Source organism: Mesoplodon bidens, assembly GCF_964165515.1.
Source record: "Mesoplodon bidens genome assembly, chromosome: 4".
Taxonomy (NCBI): domain Eukaryota; kingdom Metazoa; phylum Chordata; class Mammalia; order Artiodactyla; family Ziphiidae; genus Mesoplodon; species Mesoplodon bidens.
In genome coordinates, this window is record NC_138160.1 from 119,407,999 (window position 1) to 119,428,080 (window position 20,082).

The following is a 20,082-nucleotide window of genomic DNA, read 5'->3' on the forward strand; positions in this document are numbered from 1 at the left end:
ATAAATAACAAGTAAATAAATAAAAGCAGAAACTATCTCAGTTTGTAATTACTTATGGAAGAACTCTTACCTGAGGACAAACTAATGAAAACATAATCAATTCCAACTCAATAACAAATTTAATATGCCTAGAATAAAGTGATCTGAAGTAAGCTATGTAATTCATTGAGAGAAACTTACAAAGCAGTGACAGAGGTTTAGTTGGCAGATGCTACTGCTCAATAAACTAGATCTAAACTTTTAATGTGATCTGACATTTGACAAGACCACAATAATAAGGGAGGTGTCTCATAATTATCCAAAGATATTCAAATGAAAAGGATGGTGAAAGATGAAGTTAAACTGGAAACTTGTTAGACTGAGAATGAGAATAAGTAAATCTCTAATGTCAGTTTGAAATAGAAATGGCTGAAATTATAGCAGGAACAAATAAAATGAAAAAAATTGACAGATATTTGTTTGTAAAGTTTTGATGTCTGATACTTCAGAGTAGAAGGAAAAAAAACCATGCTCTTGGAAAGGGCTTATATTAGAAACTTCTCCAAAGAAGAAGGGAGGGTGAAAGGGATGGGGAGAGGGAGAGTTAGTTTAGTGGCAAAGAGTGCAAACTATGAAGGAAAATTGTCTAGGTTTAATTCTTGACTTTGTCACTTAGTAACTGTGTGATTTTTAGCAGGTTTCTTAATCTCTCTGTGGCTCAGTTTTCTCATCTGTAAAACGAGTATAATAGAACTTACTCATAAGGTTGCTGTGAGGATTTTATGAGGTAATAAATAGAGAGTATTTACACAGTGCCAGGTACATAATATGAGCATTATATAAACATTATACTTTTGAATAAAAGGTATCTAAAAATTAACATCAGTGATGATATTTAATCAGAGAACCAAGAAGAAATCTGATACAGGTCTGCAATCTTTTATCCCAAATCCTTAGGGCCAGATGTGTTTCTGAATTAAAATTCATTTCATATTTTAGGAATGTAAGATATTATGCTACCTATGTTTTACTTAACTTGTGTTGTCTGGGGCAGCATACCTTAATCAAACACGTATTTCCACAATGAAATGCATCAATAGTCACACCAAATGGACCAAATGAAGACTTTAAACAGAGTCAAATCAGTTCAGATCCATTTTTGCCACAAAATGAATTAAGAAAATGTTTTTGGATTTTGGAATTGCAGATAAGGGACTGTGAAGCTTTGTCTGTAGAGCCATAAATCTTATTGTATTAAATAATGGAATAATAATCATGGGAAATATAGAGCAATGCTGATATTAAATGAAAAACTTTTCTGAAAACCTAATGAATTTCTTTTTTCTCTTCAAAAAAAAATTTATACATAGTGTGATGTATATCTAGATTATACATGGGATGTTACCTGGATTGTACTTGAGTGACTGAGTTTATGTGGCATATATAAACACCTGGAACATCTCCCCAGATCTTCCCATAACTATTTCAGGTCTCTGATCAAATGCTACCTCTTCAGAGAGGCTTCTTTGATCACTCTATTTAAAATATCAGGTGGGAGATATGCACATACACATTCACACACAATCACACAGAAGACTTTTTCCCCTTACCTGCTATTTTTTTCTTTTTAACATTTATCACTATACAGCACTATATTATATATGTGTTTATTATATTATCTGTCTTACTAGACTGGAAACTCTGTGAGAGCAAGGACTTTGTTTTGTTCAAGCACCTAAGACAATGTCTGGCATTGTCAGATAGATACTGTTAGAACAGATAGATACTGTTCAATAAATGACTCAAGAAAATAAGGCTGATTGATAAACAGTGGTGGGTTCCAAGGACCAGTTCTAAAATAGCAGGTAATATTTACTTTCCAAAAGGAAGTTCAAGGGGAAAAAAGAATTTAAAAAAAGCCATCTAAACTAAGCATGTTGTAATATGTTTATGAAATATGTATATTGTGGGATTCCAAAATAGTAATTAAAAAGCAATCCTTCTTTATACACATACTTATCAAGTAAATATTGATTTACTATCTAGAAAGTAAAAACTAATCATTACATTATATTTACATTTAATAATTAATTTTGAATATTTAAATAGACAAGAAGAAAATTTATACTTGAAAGACAAAAATTCTATAGCACAAAATATTAAAGAACTCCCTTTGTATTTTTCCCATGGTATATATATATATATATATATATATATTTTTTTTTTTTGCGGTACGCGGGCCTCTCCAGTTGTGGAGCACAGGCTCCGGACGCGCAGGCTCAGCGGCCATGGCTCACGGGCCCAGCCGCTCCACGGCATGTGGGATCTTCCCGGACCAGGGTACGAACCCGCGTCCCCTGCATTGCCAGGCGGACTCTCAACCACTGCGCCACCAGGGAAGCCCTCCCGTGGTATATTTTGATTCTACCCTTCACACATTTTACTCACAACAGGAAGAAACGCAACTGATCTTCTAATTGCCAAGTGCTACTGCACTGGGTTGTAAAAATGGGCTAAATTAGCCTCAGAGGGCAGTGGTATCTGGTTGCATGTACATTCCTACTCATGAATGTATTTAGTCTTGCTCCAGGTAATAAAATGGCAACACATTGATATCTTATAGTATGCAAACAAAGGGTTTTGTGGTCACCATAAAATGTGCAACAAAGTTCAATGGTACTTCCCAGTCCAGATAGCTCCACTCTTTGGAAAAGCCCAGCTTTCCTCTCTATCTCTAACATTCATATGTTAGTTCTGACTTGGGAATTACTTTTAAAGAGAAGGAAAGAGAAGGGAAAGGTGAAAATAAGGATTTAGGCCACAGTCCCTTGGCAAAAGTATCAAGAGTAACTACCTTTTTCAAATGACCATACTTGTAGCCTACAAATTGACATTCCATTGATCATGGTTAAAGGTAAGATGATAGTTTCATTTCAACATGTTACTTTTACTTTTGTCTTCCCCCCCCCATTACTCTTAAATCAGGAAGGGAAAAAAAATGTTCCAACAGCACTCTAATGACTTTCAAATTGTGTTACCCTGGATTATGCAAGGATTTTCTATTAGGATTGCTTGAAAAAAATAATGGAAACAGACTGTTTATATATATTTCCAACAGGACAAGGGACCTCTGAAATACAACAAATTAGCACACATATCTGGACCAGGTATTGTTAACCAATGACTCCAGGATGGGAAGAGGTAGGTAAAAAAGTTAAGTCAGACAATTGATACAAAAAAAGATCAGAAGCTCATAGTTATATAATTTGACAATGAGATTGAGTTTAAATAATTACTGGCCCCTTTGCTCTCAAGTTGCATATTATACTTAGTAAGTTTCATCTGGATAAACACATATTGCTGGTATTGTGGGTAAGAGGATGAGGAGTGATTTTTCCACAGCTCTATTCCCTCAACAGAGAGGATCCTGCTTACCTGCTTCTGAGAACTGGTTGAATATCATGTGAGTACTTAAGGAGTAAACTAAAGGGTCCACTTCAATAACTCAGACACCAACAAAGAAAAAGTTATCCTTGTTTAAGTGAAAATTTAAGATCACTAGCATAGTCTGTTTCAGGGCACATATGAACTACACAAGCCTCATGCTTCTGACCCTTGTCTTCAAGTCCCTAAACTGGAATAAAACCAATAAATGCCTGAGGAGCCACTTCACACCCCAAACACGTGCAAACTTTGTTCAACAGAACACTTTACTGCCAAAACGGAGCTGGCAGAAGTTTGGAGCTAAGGCCCACAGGCTGCATGATTTGCTGGCGCAAGAGAGCTTAAAAATCTTAACATAATACTGCTGAATTTGAGTTCTACCAATTTGCTTAAGACTCCTTCTCCAAGTTTGACTTAAGAAAAATGGAAGCTGCCATCAAGAAAGACTTTACTAACACTTCATCATCTACTCAGAAATGATTTAATTCCCCACTCCTGATGGTCATACCTCTATATTCCTTGTGGTTGTATTTATATTGTAAATCTAAAGCAGTCTATTTTGAAATGCATGTAAATTCAGTTTTGCTTGGTTGCTTGAATATAGAAGTACAGGAAGAATGACTGTAAATATACAAGATTAATTACAACAAAGTTCTGCTTAGAAAACACTTGATCCAAATAACCCCCATATATCCCAATTCATTACCCTTGAAAAATGGGGGAGAAATTAAGATATAGAATATCTGTAAATTTTTATCACTTTACATTTGTTTTAGTTCATCTTCTCACATCTCTGAGTTTGAGTAATGGTGTTTTATTTTTTACATGAAAAATGTAGGAAGCCAGGAAAGGAGCCAAGATGAGTTCTTCTCTTCCACAAGGGTCAACAATAAGGTCCTATTTGGAATCTTCATAAGTTTGATGCAGTTTAATGAGGAAAACTGCACCTGAATTTAAAAATTGTAGTGAATGCTTGCAACTATACAACTAACAACTTTAAATTTGTAAACACTTGAAAAACATGCAGTATTGAGAAACTGTGGTTTGCTTGGGAAGGTTATCTTGTGCTTTTTCAATAAGATATCTTTAAAGATGCTACTTGCTCCTCATATAGCTAAAAAGTAAAGATAAGTTAAAAAGCTTAAAAAAAACCCTTTCTAATCTTTTCCCTCAGTAGCTCCATGTATTTTATTCATTCCTCTGAGAGCCTGTTTTTCCACCTTTAGAACCTCCTTAGTATTCTAATTCTCAGCTATGATTTCATATTTTCACCAGCTTCTAATCTCCACAATATAGTTGGAAGCATTTAGGACAAAACACTCTTTAGGATATCAAGTTGCAGAAGACTGTAGTTTTAAAGATATTTATATAGTAGTGCTGCCACCTAAAGATGAGGCGAATAAAGAAGCATTTCAAAGGAAATGACCCATCATTCTTAAGGCTGTCTCAAAAATTTTCTCATTTCTAACTAGGGATTAATAAACATATTGGTGTTTTGTTAATATGGAAGTTTGTTTCACAGTAAATTATTCCTGAGCTGTAATTTTCTATGGCAGAAATTTTCAAATTCAAACTTTTTAGAGTAATCTGTGATTTGGGGTCTCCAGGAAACTCCCCAAATTTATTTCTCTCAGACATTAGGCACTGCCTACAATACACAAGTGTGGGGTTGGGGGAGGGGGGAATCAAAAGATACCCGGAAGTAAACTATTGAGGAATCTCTGGTTTAGTGGATAAAGCAGGTAATAATAGACCTATGGTGTTTCCCTTTATCGGTGACAGACTGCTTGCAACTCTCAACAACTGACATATTTTTGTAACTCAATTTTCTCGTCTATAAAATGGGGTTAATTTCACCTCTCTCCTACCTGCCTCTAAGGCTTAGCGAGCTAAGCTTCTTGGAAGGTCCTATAATAAGTGAGTTGACAAGTCTACTATTATAAATAAAAGAAGTCTACTATTGCCTAATAACAGAGTATCTCACAGTGTATTGCAAAGTTACCTCAAAATAAAATATACTGTTAAATAAGTTAAAACATTGACTAAGTTTTCTTAAATCACAGATTGACTTCTCTGAGAGCTATTTAAATAATGATAAAGATGGACGGCTGTTCTTTGCTTATTTTGAAGCCGATCTTTGTAACTGATCCATCTCCTATGTATGCGGTGTTGCAGGATGGAGATGTGACGGCATACAAATGAGGGAAGAAGTTAACGTGTACCAAAACCCTTGTCAAACCTGGTCACAGATTTCAGGAAAACTCTTAGAGGACATTTTCTAGTTCTGCATTTCGCCCTAGCATAGCAATTTATGAAAATTAACTCGTCCCTTTTACTGTCTCCCTCTCGGCCCAAGGACGCATAAATAATATTTATCAGGGTTTTGTCCTTAGTCACAGTCCCTCAAAGGGGCCCAGTTTCACCTACACTGCGTGGGAGGCTGGGCAGCAACCCCACGCTTCCTGTCAAGGATTCCTGGGGCTACAGCCTGAACGTGGTCTAGCCCTTTTCTTCTTTATGCTAATTCTGCCCTTCCAGCCCCTCTCGGCGGGCGTCTGAAGGCCAAGGTGAGACCCTCCCGGGAGATGAAAGGCCTATCGCCCCCTAAGAGATGTGGGCGGAACGGGGGCGCGGGGCAGGGTGACAGGGTGGTAGCGACACTGACAACGACGCTGAGGGCCCTAAGTTGGAGCTGACGCAGGCCCTACAGGGTTCCCTCCCCGCCTGAGCCTAGCTTCCGCCCTCAGAGCCCAACAAGGGAGAAGTCCTCCCGGGGGCGCTACCGGCGGTGAGTGGAGGAAGGGCGGGCAAAGAGGCCGCAGGCAGCCCCTTCCTCAGACGCGCCTCAAGGCCTGGGCCGTGGGCTGTTGACGCGCCAACGGCGGGGAGGGCGCGCGCACGCGCGAGATGGGGGGCGGAGGGAGCGCGCTTGGCGGCCGCCGCCGCGGCAACTGAAACGGAGGAACGCGAGGGCGGAGGGCGCGAGCCACGGGAGGAGTGTGGGGGGGAGATGGTGGGTAGCGGGGAGCGCGCGCTGACGTCGCCCGGAGTCACGCACGGAGCGCCGGGTTACGCGCCGACGTCTGGCTGCCACGACTTGCCGTCTGCGGCGGCGGCGGCAGCAGCGAGCGGATCCCGCAGGGGAAGGAGGAGGAGGGAGAGCCGAGGGGGCTGTGAGTGAGCGGGAGAAGCAGGGTGTGAGCCGGACTTGCCAGCGGGAGGGAGAACGAGTGAGAGCCGAGCCAGCCATCCGAGCCGCCTCCTCCTCCTCCCCTCGGCGTCCCGCCCCCGCCTGCCAGCCCGCCCTTCTCCCTCCTCAGCCGGCAGAGCCCGAGTGAGGCGCAGCTCGGCTCGCGCCGCTGTCCAGGACAGGTGTGCGCGCGCGCGCCCTCCTCCCCTCCCCCTTTCCTCGCGCCCGCCTAGCGCCTGCCTCGCGCGCGCCCTCCCTCCCTCCAGCCCGCGCCCTCCCTCACCTGCGGCAGGACAGCGCCCGCCCGCCCGCCCGGGTAAGCCCCTCGCGACCTTCTCTGCTGCCACTGCCACAGCTTGAGGTGCCGCCCACCTTGTCCCCTCTAATTGCCCTCTTATGCCCCAGGAATAATTACTGTAGCATTGTAGACATCCCCGCACCCTTCCTCCGGGGACCCTGGTAGTGCAGCAACGCGCCCCCCTCCCTCCGGAGCGCACGAACGAACGAACTCCTTCCCACCTCCAAAAAAGAAGAAAATCACACGCCCCTTTAAAAAAAAAAAGCAATCCTACCTCCTCTGGCGCTGGAGACCACCAGTGGTGCCGTTTGCTTAGCAATGCCTGAGCCCCATTCCCCCTGACCACCTTTGCCTGGGGCCTGGGACAGTTCGCCAAATCTGGCCGACACTCCCTGTACAGCAACCCTGGCAGGAGGGGAGAGGAAGGAGGCTTCTAGGCTCCACTACCAACCCCTCCTTTCCTCTGTTCAACCCCCGCCCCACCCCCGCAATGCATACACCCTCCCAGTATGCGTTGTAAAAATAAAAAAGAATACACTGGTGCTGACAGCGCAGACGAAGCCAGGCCCAAAGATGGGTGGCCCGAACAAGGCATTTTTGCTGCCCCACAGAGCTAGGTCAGCTCCACAGTCTCCTCTGCCTTTGTCCGAGGGCAAAACGGACGGATGTGAAGTTAGAGGGTCTTCCCTTTGAGCGACGGTAGGCCCCGGCAGCGGCTACGTCTATAGGGGAAGGGACCCCAACAAATATATTTGTCTTGAGCCTGAACTTGGATAGAGAAAGGCCCAAGAGTCCGGCTGGGAAAACTTTCTTTGGTTCGTTGCTGTCTACCCCTGAATAAATGCTACTTTAATTTCCGTTGTCTCTGCGGGACCCTCTTGAGGCTTCTAATTCGTTCTTATCTGGGGCCCCTTTACGTTTCTGTCGGGCCAGGCGCTTTTGGACAGCTTTTTGCAGCGGTGTCTCTGCTGGTGTCCCGTGTCCTTGGAAGGAAGCCCCAGTGCTTTATAATAGGCTGAATTTGGTTTGACATCTTTTGGTAGATTGTCAGAGGAGAAAAGGAATTTTTTGATTACTTCAAGACCCTCACTGTTCCCCGCCCAAACTGACGTTTTCGAATTGCGGCTTTGAAAATTGGAGTGTTGACTAGAGTGTGGAGAGAGTTGCTGATTTCATTCCTTTGGGTACTAGTAAAACCATTTAAGAATCAGCCGAAAGAGAGAGAGCTGTTGACATTTGCATCGGTTCTGTTTGGACCTTTTGGGTACATAAAATGTCGGGTTCTCTGAATCTTTTATCGAATTTAGAATGTGTGCTACATTTATTTAATTCTTCTGCAAATGCTTAAAATAACATTTGGGGAAATGTGAGGATTCTATCACATGGATTGTTCTCTTCAGATTTTAAATGTTTAATTCATATCTTTAACCCTAAACATTGAAATAGCATTGGAGAGGCATAATTTTAAAGATTAGATGAGCTATAGAAAGGGAATAGACTTTTTAAAAATGGTCGGTGAAATACTATTAGTCGTTGTTGTTAAATGTTAAGATTTACTTGAGAGTTTCCCTTAATTTTCCTGGTAGCTAGCCACGAGAAGAAATGGGTAATTCCTCCACTTTGAACAGTTACAGTATAACATTCCAGTTAGTTTTAATAATTTGGGTATTGAAGATAATTGTCTGATTTAAGACAGGCATTTAACCTAAGTAGCACTTGAAAACACAAATTCTAATGTTTTTGCTTCTCTTTTATTTGGGAAATCTGTGATTCTGTGAAATATTAATGAGCGTATTGTTTCTGTTGGGAACTCCGTAGATCAAAAGGGTTTATTACCCAGAGGTAGATCCCCTCTGTCCAAGTTTATTTTATAAATGTGTGTGTTAATTTTTACTTTTAGAATTAGATTATTTCAGACTCACCCGTATTTCAGGCTGAGGAAAATGAGGTTTTTCCTTTCTTGTTCAGCCTAGTATCTGTTTCTCTTGTGAACAGTTTTTGTTGGTAAGAGTTTGTTAAAGATGTAGAGATAGAGGGATTAAAAATAAAGCAATCTCTATTCTCCTCGAAATGTGTGTGTAGTGTTAATAAGAGAGCACACTAAATCTAGAGACGTTTATTAGGTTTTAAAAATATAAGCAAACTTTGAGGAGGAAGGAAATATTTTTTGATAGTTCTTTCATTAACACAGATATTTTGTGCATATTAATATATTTCGTTTTCCCTTTGTTTTTCCTACATTGTATTGAAATTATAATTTTAATTTTACAACTATTTGGTTTAAAATGACAATGCAAACATCTAGATACTAGAACTGGCTTTTCATTTACCAAGTTAGCATATTGTTTTTGGTAATTAACAAACAGCTAGGTGTGTTTTTAAATCCACAACTTTGCTAATGGATTTTCAATGTTAGGATGCAAATTTAACTTTGAAGTTCTGTTTAAGGTTAAACTCTTTGTTTTAAGACTTTTCTCTCAGACTGCCTTTTAAGGGTACTATATTCTGTAGCCTACGGAAAGCCGCCTTTCACCACCCCCTCCATTCTGACCAAAAGCCCACACTTACAGGCTTATTCTGAAATAAACCCTCTTGTTTGAGTAGTGAAAATGTGTTAAATATCCTATTTATCATTGTATTATTTTGGGAAAGGCATTATTAACCTTGTTTGCTTTTAGATACATTTATAAAGTAGGCAATAAGCTAATAGATAAAGGCAAAATTTTATACATATATAATAAAAAGCATGAAATAAGTAAGAACATATTTATGTGGAGAGATCCAGGTCTCAGTTGTTTACTGATTTGAGCTTAAAATTCCCAGTTTATGCGTGCAAATGATATTTAACTTGTGTTTTGTCTAGAAACTTCATCAATTGCCTCTGAGCTGGGGAACTAAGAACTCAGTTCCTGGTGACAGTCACTTTTTCAGAAAATCAGGGCATTCCCAAACTCAAACCAATTCAGAGCTCCTGGACATAAACGTTTGGGACAGAGGGCAAGAAATTTAGACTCCAAAGTTGGTTCAAGAAGGCGGGCAGTTTCGAGCCCTACTTTTTTGTCCTGGGGGAAGCGATCATTAGCATGGAAGAGTGACAGGGACCGGCAGGCACGTGCCCCCTTATTGCAGTCCCACTGGCCTTGCTGCTTTGAGTTCTCCTGAGGGGTCAAGGGCTTGGTTCAGCGCGAAGTAAACCCTTGAGGAAGAAGAGCGGCTCTTCTAGAGCGGTCTTAACCAGGGCGTAGTAGTCTCAGCTTACAGGTGGAAGTGTAATGCCCCGCCCAGTTTTGTGCGGAGACCCTGCCACTCAGCCTTTGAGACCCTGTTTGGGGCCGGGGTCTATCCAGGGTCCTGATCGCTACCGTGCAAACCTAGAGGAGCCGCCGCTTCTTACACATGTATTTCTGTGTGGTGGGAAGTGCACCAACAGTTCCTATATCTCCTTCCCGACAGACTTGGGGACAGGGGAGGGAGTGCAGAAAAATCAGCACTGAAAGGGTACTACGCGGTGCTGGAGGATGACCCTAAACTAAGGGGAAGTTCTTTATGGGGCCCAAAATCTGGATTTCTATCTCTCACAGTGGGCCTCCTCTTCAGGGAGCCATTTCAGGGACAGCTGGACAGGTGGGTGGTTCTGAGGCTGGTTCACAGGACTATCCCAGTTTTCTTGGGAGCCAGGGTGCTCTGCCCTGTTTCTTCCTCTTTAGCGGGAGGTAGCAAACGTCAGCCCAGAGTTGAAGTAGCTAATGCTGGGTTGAATGGGACCCTTGCTAAGAGAAAAAGGTAGCTGTGAATACTTAGCAGGCAGGTTTGCCCAGGAGATGAAGGGATATATCAGGGGGCTTTAAGGTCTCAAGCATTGACAAAGCTTATGCCCTGGGCTGGTCTGGGTTTCTTTATCATTAGTCCTCTCTTTACCCCTCTCTTTTCCAGGAAGCTTGGGCAGCCAGGTACTCAGATGTCTTGGGAGCTAAGAGTGAGGGAGGCAAGTCTCCTTACTTTTGGGGGCAGGGGTTGGGGGGTGTTAAATGGGAATGGAGCATACAGATGAGATAGGTATATGCTTCTCAGGATGGAGGCAACAATCCATGCTTGAGAAAGCCAGGAATAGGGCTGTGAGGTCTATATCCCCTAAGCCCCTTGCAGAAGGTGATGGGGAGCATGTAGGGTCATAGGCAGGAGGCGCCCTGGAGACAGGCCTTAGCTTTCCCACAGCTGCTAGGACTGCAGACTGCAGTGAGGGAGTATGAACATTTGCTATCTATCTGGAAGAAGGAAAATAGGCCCTAGTTTATGCCTCAGATCTAGGAAGAGAGAAATCTATTATTTCTGAGCCCCTTCCTGAGACCAGAGAAGACCCCCTTTAGCTGTCACTGGTTTAGCTGTCATTGGTAATGGTCGGTAACCTAGCTGTCTGCCTAAAAACCAGCGATCATTTAATGTTTTACTTTTTGAGAGATGGGGGCTCTCCTTGACACTTAGGAGTTTCTGGGAGGAGGAGTAAAAGGGGCGAGCGAACCTGCGTTAATGAATCCCGTAAGGAACTGCGTTTCCCAGGAAATTCCTGACATTTTTAGCTCGTGAATTTCCTAAAGCCTGCTTTTCTCTTCCATCTGGGTCCTTCCAGAGAGGAAGAGTGGGCTAGGGGCTGAAGGCTCGGCAGGGCCTGGTTTATCCGCAGAGCTGGCCGGCAACCCAGGCTGGGCTCAGCCCTGAACAGGGTGCCCCCCTTCCCCAAATCTCAGAAGGAGGAGGGGGAGGCAGGCGGGCAGTCGTTGTCCCAAAGGGGGCTGGTTGAAGGTTTTGGGGTGAGTGTGGGGTTTCTTTTTGATTGTTGCTTGGGGAGAAGGGCAGAGCCAACGGGAAAAGGCACTGCGGGCACCCCAGCCCTGGTGCGGCTGCCGTCCTCTGCTCGGCTCCCCCCTGCCGGTGAGTGCGCCCGCCCGCCCGCCCGACTGTGCGGGGCTGCGGTTGGGGGGAGGGGGGAGCGGGATCATCTGAGGCCAGAGCCGCTGCCGTGCGCGGGGAGGGGGAGCGGCGGGAGCGAAGGGAGGGAAGGGCTAGGTGTCTGGTGCTCCGCGCCACTGCTGCCGGCGCCCCGTCCTCATCCCTGGCAGCCCCTTCTGCAGCTAAGGTTTACCGCTGCACCACCTCTCCTCTTCCTCGCCCGCCTCTGCGGCCAGGGCTCTGCGGTAGGAGACAGTCCAGTCAAGTGACGGGTGGGCCTGTCTGGGTTTGGATCTGGGTCTGGATGGGGCCCGCTGGGGAGGGGGTGGCCGTGACTTGGTGTCCCCTCTCTGCAGCGGGCTCAACTGCGCTGCGCGGGCCCCTCCCCCCACATCTTCTTTGGGGTCACTGGAAAGCAGAGCTCAGGCCCACTCCCTGTGCTTAGTATGGCAGCCCCCTTCTCACGCCAGTCCCCCAACTCCCCGGGCCGAGGCCGCTCAGGGTCTGGCCAACAGCGACAGCCACAGTGGTGGCGGCAGTGGCGGCAGCAGCTGCGACGCGGCGCGTTCTAGTCCCCCCCCACCCCAACCAGGGGTGCGGGGTGAGGGCCGGTGGGTGGGCGCCGCCTGGCGGGCGGGCGGATGGGGGACTGGCAACGGGGAGGGGGTGCGGGTCACGTGCTGGCGGTCGGGTGGGCGCGTACAGTAGGGCGCCCGGCTACTGTACTGGGGAGTCAGTGCCCTGTTACCGGGTCTCGTCTGTCTCGTCTCTCCCGCAGATCTCGCGAGAGTGGCTGACTGGCTGTGGGGGTTGCGGCGGCAGCAGGCGGAGCCGGGGAGGGAAAGCAGCGGAGGCTGAGGCGACTGAGGCGGCGGCGGGCGGAGCGGCAGGCGGCGGCAGCGCGGCGGCGGAGCGCAGCATCATGGCGGACCGAGACAGCGGCAGCGAGCAGGGTGGTGCGGCGCTGGGCTCGGGCGGCTCCCTGGGGCACCCGGGCTCGGGCTCGGGCTCCGGCGGGGGCGGTGGTGGCGGCGGGGGCGGCGGCGGCGGCAGTGGCGGCGGCGGCGGCGGGGCCCCGGGGGGGCTGCAGCACGAGACGCAGGAGCTGGCCTCCAAGCGGGTGGACATCCAGAACAAGCGCTTCTACCTGGACGTGAAGCAGAACGCCAAGGGCCGCTTCCTGAAGATCGCTGAGGTGGGCGCGGGCGGCAACAAGAGCCGCCTCACTCTCTCCATGTCAGTGGCCGTGGAGTTCCGCGACTACCTGGGCGACTTCATCGAGCACTACGCGCAGCTGGGCCCCAGCCAGCCGCCCGACCTGGCCCAGGCGCAGGACGAGCCGCGCCGGGCGCTCAAGAGCGAGTTCCTGGTGCGCGAGAACCGCAAGTACTACATGGATCTCAAGGAGAACCAGCGCGGCCGCTTCCTGCGCATCCGCCAGACGGTCAACCGGGGGCCCGGCCTGGGCTCCACGCAGGGCCAGACCATTGCACTGCCCGCACAGGGGCTCATCGAGTTCCGCGACGCTCTGGCCAAGCTCATCGACGACTACGGAGTGGAGGAGGAGCCGGCCGAGCTGCCCGAGGGCACCTCCTTGACTGTGGACAACAAGCGCTTCTTCTTCGATGTGGGCTCCAACAAGTACGGCGTGTTTATGCGAGTGAGCGAGGTGAAGCCCACCTACCGCAACTCCATCACCGTGCCCTACAAGGTGTGGGCCAAGTTCGGACACACCTTCTGCAAGTACTCGGAGGAGATGAAGAAGATTCAAGAGAAGCAGAGGGAGAAGCGAGCTGCCTGTGAGCAGCTCCACCAGCAGCAGCAGCAGCAGCAGGAGGAGACCGCCGCTGCCACCCTGCTACTGCAGGGTGAGGAAGAAGGGGAAGAAGATTGATCAAACTGAATGGAACCCCCCACACATGCATACACACACACACACACACACACACACAGAGCCACACACAGAGAAAATATACTGTAAAGAAAGAGAGAAAATAAAAAGTTAAAAAGTTTAAAAAAAAAAAAAAGAACTGTTAACTCCAAGGGAGCACCACCCACAGAACCTCCACCAACTGACAGTTTCTCTTCTTGACTTGCCACCCATCGCTGGATGTTGTCCACTTTATCCACCATATAAAACAGTAAGCAGCTGCTAAAAACAAAAAACAAAAAAAATACAAAAAGTAATAACATTATATGAACTGTGTTTCCTACTTGATTAAAAAATATAAAGAACTGAGTGTTTATTTCCCTAATTAACCAAGAACTTTTGTACACGTTTAAGCTATTATTATTAAAAGTGTTTGCAAAATGGTCAAGATTATAATATTGCTGAATTCTATAAAAGTCCTTTTCATGTTGAGCTAACATTTGACTTTAGCACAAAAAAGAGATATTTTAGAACACGTAAAATAATATTTTTAGTTTTTTCTCATTTTGTTACCAAATTTCAAACCTTACATGGAGGTTATTATAGTATATTTGACACCCTATATACCTGTGATTAGAGATGTGTATATATATGAGGGCTAGGCATGCTGTGTGTCTGAGCTTTGTCTAAATGTTATGCAGAAGTTTGTAGAGTTAAAGGTACGTAGGTTAATTCATGCAAGGTAAACAATAAGTGCTCTCTTTTATACAATATGCATTGCATCTGGACCTTAAACATTTAAAAATGGTCAGTGAAACTTCTGTGAACATGAAGAAATTATTAAAAAAGGCATTTAAATGAAATTTGCTAAGTTGTGATTTTTACGGTTGGAACCAAAGTTATTCAAGTAGTAAAAGAAAAAAGAGAAAGAAAGAAAAGGAAATCTCCCATAATATTTTTCTGCATTTGTTTGCTTTGACTGAGTAGGCGTTTTGTCATTATTGTGTATATGAGATGTACTTGTATCGTTCATAATATATTTTTTTTATTATGTGTAGAAAGATTTTAAAAACTAACGTGCAGCAATTTCCAGTGAACCTGTACTTGGACATCAGGTAGTGAGTCTATTTGTGGTCACTAGCACTGTCTCCTAAACTTATAAGAGGTCTGAAGCTATCCTTTGATTTTTGCCAGTGCTATTAACTTATGTAGACCCGTTAAAAAGCAGAGCAACACAATTATAGTTATCCTACTGAGCCATGGATTCTGAGCTTCATTTTAAAAGTGAAAGCCAAGTTGGTGTATGTAAAGGATTTCCATGTAGCTGTGGTGCTAGTTATTACTGGCTACATTATATGCTAAGTGTATTTGTGTTCCCCAAGTGTACAAGCCTTCTATCAAAAGTATGTTCTATAACTCATATATTCAAGGTGTAGGGTATGAAAATGCAAAGCTTAGGAGAGCACTTTACTAAGCTGGTGTCCTCCCAACTGAAATTGTTTGTAACGATAGTCTTTTACAGGTTTTCATTTAAAGATGTTCGTGTGCTTTTAATTGACAACTAACTTCTTGCTGCTGTATAGTAAAATATTAATATATTTTTATCATTAAACTGCTGCATGACTATCATCTTTGAGTGAAGAGAAAATGTTATAAAAAAAGATGCCTTAAACAGTACATTTTGGTTTGGAATTCTGTAGAAAGTATTTTGGTTTAAAAAAAATGGATCTTGTCTGACATAAAGAGTTCTGGGGATGGAATTGTTTTCTTGGCAAATCCAGCCATATAGATCTAACTGCTGTATGTAGAAGACACCACCTGTAGGAGCTGGAAGGTATCAGTGCTTCTCACATTGTAAAGCATTGGCCTAGGAAGGTGAAACAGTTGTCTTTGAAGGATTTTTTTTTTTTCTGCTGGTTCTTTGGGTTTTGATTTGGTATTTTTAAGCTTCCTGGTTGAGTGTGTTGTCTTTGAGATCTACTGTATGTGTTGAATAACAAGCTATTTCCATTGTACTGTGCATTTTCCCATTAAATTGTTTGCTTTTAATATTCATACAATGTTTAATATGAGGTGACCGTACAATAGTTAGGAGTTTCTTTACTTACAAAATCACTGGAAATGATTAAATTGCTTTTCCCCTTCCCCCAAGGTGCATTTTTCTTATTTCCATATAGTAAAGTTGAGCTTTTACAGTGCATAATGTGACATTTGGAATGCTTATCAACTGCATGTAAACATTAATAACCTGCACTTTTTTGTCTTAAGGTTTGTTGAGTTGTTTTGTTCACTGTACTTTAACTGTGATATGGAAAAGACTGCATTCTCTGTGCTGTTACTAGTTAGGAAAGAGAATTGCTTTGATTTTGTCTCTTGTTTACTATAGCTTCTTAAAGTTAAGCCTTGTACTACAGGTTGTTGGAGTACTCCTAGATCAGTGTTTCATAGTAGCCAGCAATAAGTAGTGCAAGTCAACAAAAAACACAGCAAACTTAGGCAAAGTGTCCTTTCTTTGAGATGCGAGTTCTTTCATGAGGTTTTCTTTAGGGTCCGAGTTACCTAAAGTGAAGCCTTTCTTAGCTATAGACTTCAGATTCTGCTTGGAATCCTACCGGATCAAGAAGCACATGTATTGTGCAATTGTCTTTACACTATAACAGTTAAACACAATCTTACTCAGATTTTGAAACCAGTGTCTGAATTATGGTCAGTGGGTTTAAAAAGAAATCCACATGCAGATCTTTTAAGACTTCTTAAGACGTGATCATAGAAAAGACAAATGACTGTAAAGATGCTCTTTTTTTGCATCTCACTTTACCTCCCCAAGTCCCCTCCCAACCTTTCCTTCTCCCCTCTCCTGTTTCATCCTTTTCCCACCCTTCCCCCCAGGTGCTCGGTACTTTACCAAGGTTCTATATCTCAGTGTTTTATGTTGGAGTTTTTCCTTATTTTTATTTTACTAGTTGGTAAACCCTGTTTGTGCTGAAACAAAAAAGGAAATGGTATATTTGACCATATGTTTTATTCATAGAAGACAGTATGATCAAATGTGCCAAAAACACGTAAACAAAACTTAATTCATGACAAGTATGCCTTATTTTTAATGATCTGCTTTGTCTTACAATTAAGGTCCAAGAGCTTGGTTAAACTATATTATTTGCCTAAGTATAAAAGAACACTTGAAATGTATTGCGTTCTTTAAAATGAGAGACATTGTCAAGTAATTTAATCCAGAGATCAGCCACCAGATTTGAAATGCCCATGTAAGTGTGTGTGCTTAGTGTTGTTTGTTTTTTTGGGTTTTTTTGTTTTTTCTTTTAAGTCACCAAATCTTTTTTTAAGCTACTTTTTATTTGTGCCTCCTATTTATCATGCTGATGTTGGAAACAGCAGTCATCCAGCCACAGAGGGAGCTAAAGTTAACTAACCAGAACTGTAGAAATCATTATACATGCCTTTGACAACAAAGGAAGTTCATAAGAAAAGCCATGTTGGCTTTTCCTCCACTAGATACAGATTGGAGGTAGATGAATATTTGCCAAATGGAAAAAAAGACAATGTGAGTCAGGAAAGACAAACTTTTCCAGCTTCTCAAAAGCCATGGAGAGTAGAAACCAAAACCAACAGGGAAATAAAAAACCTTGAAAGTCTCACTTTCCAGTTGTCCCATTCAGGGGTTGAAATTTGACTCAAAGTGAAAAATGTATCAATGTGTTTTTTAGGTCTTCACATCTAGAGATGGATAACTATTCCAGTTTGATTTTTCAGGTAATGGAGAAAGCTGCTAGTAATTTTAACCCCTGCCTAAAGAAGATAATTTCATTTGGGAGCAAATACTTGTTGCCTTGAAAAATAGCACTGTAATAGCCTATGATAATTAGTTATAGAATAACCTTTATCCCTTTTAAACTATGCAAATTATTAAATAAGTGTAAATTAGGACTCAAAGATAGTTGATTATATTGCAATCAGATGGCATTCACAAACTTAACTGGAGCATATACAAATAAAATCTATTAGTCTAAGAGTTTTGTATGCTAACAGAAAAATATAATTTAGCTACCTATTCTAAAAATGGTGAATATTATTAATATTGTACAATAGGACTGGGAAGACTGCCTCCTTTTTTGAAGAGAGAGATTAAGGATTTTTATAATTGTTTTTCATCAAATTTTAATATTTTTGTCAAATTTTTAGGTATTTAATTTGTAAAACAGTTTGCTTTGTACTGGCATACAGAAAATAGGGTATTGATTTTAAACTTTTTGAAGCCAAGTGATCAAGTACATTTGTAATAAAAGTCAATGGATCTATATCAGTTGTACTCACTGTTTTCATTTCTTATACTTATTAATATAGGAATGCTGTGCTTTTTCTGCAGGAAAACAACTAAATTTGGGTGGAAGGGAGGGGAAAAGATAAGTCTGTCGATAATAAGAATCTGGGTGGGTACCATGGCCCAAGTACTTTATATAATCTTTAAGTCAGTTAAGATTTGGTATATTGAAAAAGATGTATAGGTCACTTTTTTCTACCTTTTTTTCTTATGAAATGATGTTTGTGGGGGTTGTCTCATTCATTTTTTCTGTGCTTTAACATTTTGCATTTGGCAATGTTGAAACTTTCTAAACTAACACATTTTTCTTTTATGATATTTTGGATTATCTGCCAGCCATGGTTGACCCCACCACGGGCATGATTATTTTTATCTCCCCCACATGGTTCGCCCTCTCTTCAATATTCCCATTCATTTTTTTCATGTTACACAAACACACATTTCCATATGATTTCAGAATGGGGATTTCTGAAATTGTTGTTCTGGTGGCTTTCATAGCTCCACGATTTGTTCTGTTGTACATGTGAACATACTTTCAAGATTTTTTTCCCCCATAAAAAATGAGATACCAAATCTGATGACTTTTTTCATTTTCAATATCAGAATGAGATCCGGCTTTCCTTGTAAAAGGATGCTAAAACAGAATCTTTAGCAACTTAGGTTTGGAAAAATTGGTGATAACTCTGAGTATAACATTTATAGTTGATGATCCCTAAATCTGAATATCTTAATTATATATATATATATATATATATATATATATATACACACTTCCCCATGAGAGTGGAATGAATAGGAAAGAGAATTTATTGGAATTCTTTAAGTGAATAAATTCACTAAAGTTATTTGTGCAAAGTCGTCTGTTGAAGTTTATCCACTTTTAAATCATATTTCTTTTTATTTTCATTGAAAACCAAATTTAGGCCATTCATAGTGAAATTATGTAAAGCTTAAGCATTCACCTCTATTAAAATTACTGTTTTCACTCAGCAACATTAATTACTATGAAGAATTTGCAATAAATTTTTAAGAAAAGCTGATTTTAATATTTGAAGAGTTATTTGATCCTAAAACAAAACCTGAATTTAAGGCCTAGGCCATTTGATAGACTCTTTTTGAGCAGAAATTTCATTATTATGGGCTAAATGAAGATCATCTAAACTAGCATTAGCATGGGTCAGGTAGAATTTCATAATGCAAGACAACCAGGTGAAAAGTGAAATACATGATTGGTTTCAAGCCAACAGTTTGTCATCTTTCAGCTGTTAAACTGACTACCAAGTTTTGATGGTGAATGGTCCTAGGCAATATATGCCTTTAGGAAAGTTGAGTATGACAAACATCACTTGTTAGAAACATTTTTCTTGAAAAGAATTTCATAGCTATTCATTTATTTTTATTTTGTCCCCATATTGTGTTTGGCATTTCCTTCCTCCCTACCTTCCTCCTTCCCTCCCTCCCTCCCTCCCTCCCTTCCTTCCTCCCTTTCTTTTTTTTTTTTCCTGATGTGCTTTGCTTTTGTGGAAAATTGTCTTGTTTGATAGGTAGAAACATGGTGGTGAGCCTCTGTGTAAAATAAGGTTACTTCTTATGGACCAGAAATATTTTACTCATTTTGGAATTATAAGATTTTTGCATTTTCATGAATACATACTTTGTTTTGGTGATTATTAGTAATTTGCTTGTTAATTAAATTTTTGTAGTATTTCCTGGAAAAAAATTTAAGCTAAAGAGTCTAATTTTCTTAATTTAGGGTGCACTTTAATAAGTCTAGAAGCCTCCAAGTTCAAGGACCAAACCTTTATATTCTAGAATTTTGAGAAACGTGGAAATATTCTTGTTAGCATGTGTTTTGCTCTAAACTGGATTAATGCAGAAGGATCCTAGGAGGACTTAAGATGTTCTTATTATGAAGTGGCAGTCAAATTTATGGGACAGGTGACTTATGTATTCACATTGACCAGCTCAGTGATGGCCATCCACTGATGAATTAATAGACATATATGTTGGGGAATGGG

At 42.4% G+C, this 20,082-nt stretch overlaps 1 protein-coding gene across 6 annotated transcripts; it reads left to right on the forward strand.

The window, feature by feature from the left end:
- Nucleotides 1-5,928: 5,928 nt before the first annotated feature.
- Nucleotides 5,929-18,041, forward strand: PURA (purine rich element binding protein A). 6 transcript variants are annotated; one of them, XM_081233435.1, is made up of 2 exons: nt 5,929-5,990; nt 12,637-18,041. In XM_081233435.1, exon 2 carries the CDS (start codon nt 12,781-12,783, stop codon nt 13,750-13,752), a length of 972 nt encoding a protein of 323 aa, XP_081089561.1. In that variant the 5' UTR covers nt 5,929-5,990; nt 12,637-12,780; the 3' UTR covers nt 13,753-18,041. The 6 variants fall into 6 exon arrangements, with proteins under 6 accessions (XP_081089561.1, XP_081089557.1, XP_081089559.1 ...); XM_081233431.1 differs by lacking the exon at nt 5,929-5,990 and adding an exon at nt 6,495-6,929; XM_081233433.1 differs by lacking the exon at nt 5,929-5,990 and adding an exon at nt 6,495-6,795.
- The last annotated feature ends 2,041 nt before the right edge of the window (nt 18,042-20,082 follow it).